The 10,075-nt window shown below is 41.7% G+C and overlaps 1 protein-coding gene across 1 annotated transcript in view; it reads right to left on the bottom strand.

The window, feature by feature from the left end:
- Positions 1–10,075, bottom strand: part of MYL4 (myosin light chain 4) — a 15,901-nt gene that overhangs the window by 1,864 nt on the left and 3,962 nt on the right. Inside the window, exons 2-3 of the mRNA XM_027872968.1 lie at positions 9,082–9,109; positions 549–878 (exon numbers count right to left, since the gene is read on the bottom strand). Coding sequence (XP_027728769.1) covers positions 549–878; positions 9,082–9,109 — 358 coding nt within the window. The remainder of the gene's footprint in view (positions 1–548; positions 879–9,081; positions 9,110–10,075) is intronic.

Genomic DNA, 10,075 nt, shown 5'->3' with positions numbered 1-10,075 from the left:
ACCAAGGAGGAAGGCAATGAGAGGGGGCAAAAAAGGGAAATGGAGGAGGTTCTGGAAAAAGCCACCCTGACTCTCAGGGTAAAGGTGACAATGAAGTCAGCTTTACCCTGACTTTGTTGGATACTGGCATTCCAAGATGAGTGTCTGCCTCCTTATAGAGCCTGAAAAAAAAGTAGAAATTGTCTTGGAGAGGAAATAGTTAATTATTTAACAAACATACACTGAAGGTACACTATGTTCTCAGTCCTTTACTAATCCTCTAGGTCAAAGAGGTCACAGAGAACAAACTCTGACCTCAAGAAACTTTTAATTGGAGAGCCAAACACATAAAAATGACTTAAGAATTCAAGCAAATTATTAAATGGGATATCATAGGGCTTATATTAGAGAAGTATTTATGCTTTAGGAACACACACAGATCTTTAGACTTGGGGAATATCCAGTAATGTGCTTAGCACAGTGCTTGGCACATAAAAATGCTTAATAATTGTTTATTGACTACTTGACTGACTAACAGAAGGACAAAAATGAGATAGGTCAGGGAAGGCTTTCCAAAGAAGATGAGTGATGATGGAGGAAGGGGGATGTAGGAAAGCAGAGGAAGAGGACAGTTGAGATGGGGAGACCGGTTTGTACAAGGAAGTAGCAACTCGAGTCCTGGGGTGGCCCTGGATGTTGGAACACAGAAAGAGAGCTGGGGTTTTGATACTCTTGGCCCTTCCCCTGACCTTCAGGCTTGGGCTTGCCCAGCACCCGGAGGACCTCAGCATTGGTGGGGTTCTGGCCCAGGGCACGTAGCACATCCCCGCATTGTCCATATGTAATCTTCATCTCTCCAGTTGGTGTCCGATCAAACAGCGAGAAAGCCTCCTTGAACTCTGCAGAAAAAAGATTATGGCTAGAACCACTCTTGTGCCTAATAGAGGATCATGGATCCTGTAAACTCTCTTGGAGCTGGAAAAGACCTTAAAGAACTCTTAATCCAACCCTCTAATTTTACAGATGAGGAAACTGAGATCCGGTAAGATAAGTGATTGGTTCTAGGTCCCCCAGGGAATTGTGAGAGATGGGATTTGAGCACATTTGACAGGCGAGCCAGTGTTCTTTCCACTGTACCATAATAGTCAGGGGCTAGGTACCAAACTAGGGGCAAATAGGTGATGCAATGGATAGAGTGCTGGGTCTGGAGTCAGGAAGACGTGAGTTCAAATTTGGCCTCGGACAATTACTAGCTCTGTGACCCTTGGCAAGTCACTTAAACTTCTTTGCCTCAGTTTCCTCCTCTGTAAAATGAGCTGGAGAAGGAAATGGCAAACCACTTCAATACCTGTACAAGAAAACTCCAAATGGAGTCACGAAGAGTCAAACACAACTGAACAACAAGAAGAAGATTCTAGGGGCAGCTAGGTAGTGGAGTGGATAGAGCTCTGGCCTTGGAGTCAAGAAGACCTGAGTTCAAATCCAGCCTCAGAGACTTGACACTTACTAGCTGTGTGACCCTGGGCAAGTCACTTAACCCCAATTACCTCACCAAAAAGCAAAAAAAAAAAAAAGAAGGAGCTAGTCAGTGGGCAATCTTAAAATTCCTATACATCTCTCACCTGAGTTTGATTATGTATGATCCAAAATTAGGAAATTTTGCACTTGGAGTAAAGAGACAGGGCAGGGGAATGGAGGGGATGAACTCACCTAGGGTGCAGCCACTGAGGGACAGAAAAGATGAAAAGACATCTTTGACCTCATTAATTTAAATTCCAATTCAAAATTTGTGATAATCCCCATGGACTGAATAGCTGAAATACACATTATGCAGAAAGGACTCGCTAAATTTATTAATATTATAAAAACCCAGAATGCAGGGAGAATGTTCGAAACCACTGGAGAACAAACTGTTTTTTAAATTCTATCAAGTACTTCAGAAGCACTCACTGATTTACGAGAATTGACAAATTATAAGTCATTATAGTATTAAAGCAGATCCCTCAAAGTCATCTACCTGACATTTTACCATCCCTTCCTAGGCATTACTATTTAAAATGAAAGTGCATGCTGTCCTTTGGAAGTAATGACATTGCATTTTTTTCAGACTGTTCTCTAACTCAGACTCTTCTCTGGTCCAATCTGGTTGTCCTCCTATCCTTCCTCATTGGTTCAGTTAGTGAGATATAACTCAATAAACTAATAGATAGACTAATATGGAGAAGTAGCATGACATGGTAGCCTCAGAGTCAGTAAGAAGTGAGTTCAAGACCTGCCTTTGACACGTAATAGATGCATGACCCTGAGCGAATCTTTCCACGGTAGGCAACTCTCAGTGACCTTAAATTGCAGAAAAGTTTCCTATAGAAGAAATTTCTCACCTACAACCCTACAACTGATGAAATTATAGCTCTAGTTTTAAAAATAACACACATACATACACACACATTAGTATACTTACCCATATTTATTGAGACAATTGCTAAATAAAAATTTTGACCCAGATGGTAGAACCCTCTAAGACTACCTTATCAGTGAGAGACAGGTGAGAGCTAGGGGTGTATTCAGGTACTGGTATAGTAGAAAGAATATTAGAAGACCTGAGTTCAAATTTACTACCCAGGCTTCTCCCTGGGCCTCAGTTTCCTTCCTTGGTTTCAGAAAACCAACTTCACAAGTATAAGCTAGGGGAAGGTATGGCTAGACAGAAGTTTGTCTAAAAAAGATTTAGAAGGGGTTAGTCAACTGTAGTCAATATGAGTCAACAGTGTTCAAAATGGCAGCCTCAAAACATAATGAAATCTTAAGCTTAGTTAAAAGTTTAGGGTCCAGGATGAGAATGGTTGTCTTGGATGTTATTGGCTTTGCCTAGGTCTTGGACCCTAAGTAACTGATTAGACTATACTAGTTAATATTTTAAAAAATATGAATAGCTTTTAGTCATGGAGACACAGAATAGGGATAAACTAAATATACAAAGGCCTGCTTTTTGGTAGAATTTTATATAAAACATTTTTAAGACAGGAAGATAGCTCTTCAGATGTAATGAACTGTCAATTCCCAGCTGCTCTTATTGACCTGAGTGTATCCCCATTGGAACCTAGAAAACCATAACAGTATATCTTTGCTGAAAGTTTGCTTAAATTTCTTTACCTATTGTTGGCTTATATGGGGGGGGAGAGGAAAAGCATTTCAGGGGAGCTTGTGTTGGGTTTCCCTGGCAGCTTCTGGAAGGACCTGCACTTTAAGATGTCTAAGCAATCTCCTTATTGGCCACTAAGTAGGAATAGCTGCTGATTCAGTAGACTTTAAAAAAAGGAGTGACCCTGCCTTCAACTGACAGTGTGGGAAGCCTAATTCCTGGGTTTCTCACAAAACGTGGGGAAAGTGAAGCTCTCCTCCAACTTGGGCAAAAATGCAAAACTGTGAGCTCATGGCCAAAAAACATATATGTTTGCCAGGATGGACAGAAGGCATATACCCAGAGGGAATTATCTGAATATGGCGGAGCCAAGATGAAGAGGCAAACCCCCAAATACTTCATATTTTGGTATTTTAAGTATCACTCTTCTAGGAGAATATAACAGTAGTTTTAAGTTATTATTTCCATTTGTTTAAGCCTTTGTTCATGTGCGTTTGTGAGTTTCTAGTATGAGACATTTCTTTTGTATAGAGGAAATAAATAGCTGTTCTATACTTGATTTTACATTATATATTGAGTAATTTTGAATTCCACATTTTGGGTTGATACCCTAGTCATGAGCCAGCCTAAGATCTAAGTAGTTTTTTTTTTTCCCCAGGGATGAAGAGTGTAAAAACAAAAAGACCTTGACTCCTTTCTTTGGAGGTCAGGTTCCCCCAATGTCAAACCTGGATCCTGTGTGCTTAGAGTCAAGTGTGAAACGAATCTCTCTCTGGGACAGGGAGAGCCCCACTGGACCCAGTATCAATTAGTATTGTTACTCTCGAGGGATTATCTGAGATTTGAGGGTCTAATTCCAATCAAATCCAAGTCTTCAATCCCTTTTTTGGAGCCCTACATATCTTCAGGTATCATCTGTTTTCTAATTTTTCCCCTAAATTTACCTGTCCTATCATTAGGCGAGTTTATGCCTCCAGTTGAATGACCCTATGTTTTGCAGGGGTCAATAAGGGAAATTTTGGGTGCCCCGTGTGTTGCAAGGACCAAAAAAAGTTTTCACCAAGGACAATTTAGTCTGTTGACTGAGAGTAAGAAGGTAACTTCCAGTTAACCTTTAACCCTCTTTAGAAGAACCCCTAAATGTGCTCTGGGAGCTCATTTGAGTGTAGAATTTCTCTCTAAGAGATGAAGCTTGCTTTTTCGTTTCCTTTTTTCTATTTCTCATTCTTGTTAGTTATTCAGTTTTCAATTAAAAAATATTGTATTGGGACCTTATAAGTAATAAATAAGCACTAACCTATGATAAGCTTTGTAAAATTGAATTTGTGCATCTAGCATTGACAGGTGCTTGGCTGAACCTACAGGGTAGGGCACTTGCTGCATGGTATTTGTTCCTTCCTGTCCTGAAAACAGACATTTTGGGTTTGGGATCAGGTTCAGTCCTGGGCAGCCTGCCTCTGAGGAGTTCCCTTTTCTTTCCACTCATTAATAAATCCCCAGGGACAGTTAATTATAGTAAAAGTTATAGCTCAGAAGTCTAGGGTTTCCCCAAATAGGAGGAAGCAAAAAGGGTATTCTATGTATAAACATGAATTGGGTATAAGACAGCATAATCAATTGCTACACAGCAAGAAATACTTAAGAATTGTAGCTTTCATTAACAGAAATACCAGGATTTAGTAACCTAACTTATAACTCTTGCTACACTTGGCTAGGAGGCTAATATTTAAGCATCATAAGGACATAGAACAGTTTTGCAAGAACACTAATCAAGCAATCTATATTTCACCTCAGCATTGCACTGTCCAACCACTCCCAAGAGCTGTCTGCTTGTTAAACAGACCAGGCTTAGGCCAATCCTCCTGTCAGTGGCCATTACTCCATCATACTGAAGTTCCTCTTTCTGTCAAGCACTGTCACTCTGGGGATACCTCTGCCATGAACTCAGAGGCCTCCAGGATTTTCAGACATCTAAACACCCAAGATATCAGAAAGGAAATATAAAAGAGGCAGAGGCTGCCAGAGACCAACACATAAGTTCACCTAGTTGTGGTGCCTGGCACTAGCTGCCTATGTCTGACATGGTCTTCCTCTTCACCTTAACTTAGTGTAATTCCCAGTACCCGCGGAGGTCCAGCCTCTTAAAGAGGTTTTTCTTATTTCTTCCAGATATTAGTACTTTACCTGACACACATGAAGTTATTTATTTTGCATACATTTCACCTTTACTCATGTTTACATGTTGTTTTTGTCAAGTAGACTTTAAGGTTTCAGTGAGCAGAATCTCTGTCATTTTTATCTTTGTGGTCTGGCACCTAACAGTACCTGACACATTTAGGTGATTCTGTGATCAAATAAGAGTATTTTGTGATTGAATTCTATTTCTAAGATTCTGTGATTCATCTGAAAGATAGGAGGGTTGAGACTTAAAGGTAAGACTTATGATTTCATTGGTATAGGGAACACCTGGAGGAGGAAATGCTCTACTTAGAGAATTGCCCAGTACACTGAGAAGTTAAGTGACTTGCCCAGGATTACACAGCCAATATGTATCAGAGGCAAAACTTGAACTCAGGTCCTTCTGGCTCTATAACCTGCTCTGTCCACTATGTTGTCTCTCTAATGCAGGGATTCTTAATCCTTTTTGTGACATAAAGATATCTTTGGCAGTCTGGTGAAACCTATGGACCCCTTCTCATAAGGGCTTTTATGTGCATTAAATAAGATGAATGATGGCAGCCAGGTGGCACAGTGGTTAGAGCATCAGGAAAACCTAAGTTCAAATCCAACCTCAGACACTAACTAGCTGTGTGACCCTTGGCAAGTCACTTAATCCCATTTGCCTCAGTTTCCTCATGTGTAAAGTGAGCTGGAGAAGGAAACGGCAAACCACACTACTATCTTTGCCAAGAAAACCCCAAAGGGGGGTCACAGAGTCAGAAATGACTGAAAAAAGACTAAAAAACAACAAAGAAGATATATAGGCTCACAAAGGAAATTAATTATGTGAATATACAGTTATCAAAGTATTTTTTCATGGACCTAAGATTAAGAACTCCTGCCTTAAATGATCCTTTGAAAAATCCTTCTAATTCTAAAATCCCATGACTCTATGCACATGTGACACCCCCCAACTCTGGTAGACCCCCTACACAATTATTAATGAAATTCTGTTGAGGAAATTTAGAAAGGAGAGGGGGAATTCAACCATGCCCTACTAATGAACCGGTTTCTCCCTATGTTCCCTCGGGGCTTAATGCGCAGACTGGTAAGTGCCCAAATTGATTGTGAGTCAGCCAGTGTGGCTGTGCTGTGAAAAATTCAGCCTAGTCCTGGGGTTTATTTAAAGGAGCATGACAAACACCCACGGGCCAAGTACTAATCCCTCCTCGGTACTCTGCATTAGTCAGACTTTGATTTGAGCGCTCTGCTCGGGCCACTTTTGGTCACCATACTTTAAAAGGTTCAGGGAATGGGGATAGGCCCAGAGAGGGAAAGTGTCTCAGATGTGGAAAGGCTATTAAAAGGATCACATCATTTAGCTTAGAGCAGGGGTTAAGAGGTAATTTAGTGACTCTCTTCTTCCATTTGAAGGGTTTTCAGAGGAGGGTACTGAATAGAACATAGACTGTCAGGGCTAAAAGGGACCCCAGGGATCATCTAACCCTACCTTCTTATTTTACAGGTAAAGAAATGGAGGCCCAGACCGGTTGAGTGACTGGCTCACAGTCACACAGCCAAACTGGTGGCAGAACTTGGGATTAGGATCCATCTGTTGACTCCCGGGCTACAGCTCTCTTTACAAAGCCACATGCGGACAGTTCTTTGTGTCCAAAGATCAAACGAATGGCAATGGGTCAAAATTGAGTCAGAAGGGATTCCAGTTGGACACAAGAAAGGCATTTTCATGGTCAGTGACAATCCGCTGTAATGGGCTAGTGAGTCATAAACCCTGACGATAATCAAACAGGGGTAGCGTGTTATAGTAGAAAGAACGCTAGAGCCAGAGACAGAAGACCTGGATTTGAACCCCAGTTTGCTACTCGTTAACTGCATTGCTGTTGTTATTGCTCTGGAGCCATTTCAGTCGTGTCTGACTCTCTGTGACCCCATCTGGGGTTTTCTTGGCAAAGAGACTGGAGTGGTTTGCCCTATCCTTCTCTAGTTCATTTTACAGATGAGGATACTGAGGCAAACAGGGTTAAGTGATTTGCCCAGGGTCACACAGCTAGCATCCGAGGCCGCATTTACCCACCAAGAGGAATGTTTCTGATTCCAAGGCCAGTACTCTATCCATTGCACCACCTAGATGCCCTTGTTAGCTGAGTAGCCTTGAGTATATCACTTCAACTCTCTGGGGTTCAGTTCCCTCATTTACAAAATGAAACACAGCCTTAGGCTTTGATCTCTAAGGTTCCCCTCCATATCTGAATCCTCTGACTCCTTTGCAGTGGCTAGCTCAGAGTTCCAAACATTTTAAAGATGTAGCATCCTGCCACAGTCTGATTCTGCAACCTTCTCTCACATACAGGTGAATTTTTTAAAAATTAGTTTTAGCTTTAGAATTTCCCAGTACCCCATGGAGAAACTTTGGAATATCACAAAATCAGAGCTAGAATCACTCCTTTAAAAACAGACATAAGAACCTTCTATTGTATATTTTGAATGGTTCAATCTATTGTATTGAATCAAACATCAATCCTCTGACTCCAAAGCCAATGTTTGTTTTTCTTCCCGTTTTTTTTTTTTAAGGTAATCGGGGTTAAGTGCCTTGCCCAGAGTCATACAGCTAGTAAGTATTTGAGGTCACATTTGAACTCAGGTCCTCCTAACTCCAGATCCAGTGCTTTATCCACTGTACCATCTAGCTGCTCCTGTTTGTTTTTCCATTTTACCTTGATGCTTCGCTTACCTACCTGAAAGCCAGAACCCTCTTCATTTTCCTCACCTTCCCTCCCCGGCTTCCTTCAAGGCCTAGATGAAATCCTACCTTCTCCAAGAAGCCTTTTCCAATCCCCCTTAATGCTACTGCCTTCTCTTTGTTGAATATCCCCAATTTATTCTCTATCTATGCTTTGTTTGTACATAGTTCACACGTTTGCTCGTTGACTGTCTCTTTTCCTTCTTTATATGCACAGCAGGTGGCCCAGTGCCTGGCACAGTGGAACCACTTAATAGATGTGTATTAACTGACTTGTTGACAAACTGGGCCAGATGATCTCTCAAGGTTCTTTCCAGCTACAAAAGTATAAGATCCTCTGTCTTTAAGGCATTTATGTAGCTGAAGGGGGTCCCTGAAATCAGAGATAACCATGACAGAGGCACCCTCCTTATCTCTGAACCAGTGTGTTGGCACCAGGTGATGGGTGATATCATTCTTCACAGTTTTAAAGTTGCATTGCCTCCTGGTCCCTAGGGACTTCACTGTGGACGGAGGCCCTGAAGCTGGGATGTACTGAAGTCCATAAAGGGAAGAAAGAGAATATAAGACAAGTAAGTCATTTACATGGGCTGATGGGAGGGTTTAGGAGAGTTCAGTATTAAATTTGCTAACCTAGTACAGGTCCATTCCGGAAGACTTTGTAGTGGGAGTTTGGGAAAGGTGGTAGTGATATCAGAATTGCCTTGGACTGGATGAGGTGGGAGTACAGGCAAACAAAAAACAAAAACAAAAAAAAAGGCTCCTCTACTCCAAGAATCGGATGGAGTAAAACTTTCTCCCAGGACACTGAACCCCGGACAAGATATAGTTCATCAGCTTGGATAGAAGAGGATCACAGCAACTGGCCATGGCCACTTCTTAAGGTTTTGAAATAACTTGGCTAGAGGACTAAGCAACTGTCAGAGGTTCTGGAGACTCTTGGAAGATCCAGACAGGCCCTCTCTAGGGAGGTGTTAGTTCTCATCGAGAAAGGGGACAGAGGCCACAACAACAGCAGGGAAGGAGGGGTAGTACTCACCTTCTATCTGGTCAGCGGTGAAATCAATCTGTGAGGAGGGAGAGAACAGAGTGGTGAAGGCCACCGACTGGAAGGAAACTCCAATTATTGTATTATAAAAGGTATGACGGATGTGAACCTGGACCTCCCTAGATGCTGGCTAGCTGAGGAGCAAGCTTATGGTATATTCCATGGAAAAGAATGGAATGGGAGAGAAAAGGAAAATGGAGGGGTAGGGAGGGGACCAGTGAAGGGGGAGGGGGGCAGATAAGGGAGAAGGAGGAGTCAAGAATGACTGAGAGATTACAAACCTCAGTGATTGGAAGGATGGCAGTATTCTCACACAAATAAATAAGTTCATAAGAAGGGTGGATTTGAGGATAAAGAAAATTAGTTCTGTTTTGGACATTCTGAACCTGAGAATTTCTCTCACTTTCATCCCCTTCTCTCCACTCACTTAGCCACCACCTGAGTTTTGGCCCCCATCACCTCTTGTCTAGACTTCTACAATAACCTAACTGGTTTCCCTGCCTCAAGGCTCTCCCTATTTCAATGTATAATTCACTGCCAAAGTGATTTTACTAAAACAGAAGTCTGACCATGTCATTCTCCTACTTAATAAATTCCAGTGGCTCTTTGTCAGCTCTAGAATGAAACATAAGATCCTCAGTTTGGCATTTAAAGCTCTTACCTTTCTGGCTTTAGTATACATTATTGCCATTCATATACACTGTACTCCAGCCAAACTGGTTTCCTTACTGTCTGTCATACAATATACTTCATCTCCCATCTCCATGTCTTTGCAAAGGCTGTTCTCCATGCCTGGAACACACTGTCTTATCACCTCTATGTCTCAGAACCTCTAGTTTCCTTCAAGACCCACCTCAAGCCCCTCATCCTATATTAGGTCTTTTCTGATTTCCCCAAGTCTCCTAGCACCCCTCTGCAAGAAAGGAAGAAAGAAAGAGGAAAGAAAGAAAGAAAGAAAGAAAGAAAGAAAGAAAGAAAGAAAGAA

The sequence above is a fragment of the Vombatus ursinus genome, unplaced genomic scaffold (genome assembly GCF_900497805.2).
Source record: "Vombatus ursinus unplaced genomic scaffold, bare-nosed wombat genome assembly UNPS02014801.1, whole genome shotgun sequence".
NCBI lineage: Eukaryota > Metazoa > Chordata > Mammalia > Diprotodontia > Vombatidae > Vombatus > Vombatus ursinus.
The sequence above is the reverse complement of the archived record's forward strand: the minus strand, read 5'-3'. Positions and strand labels throughout refer to the sequence as shown.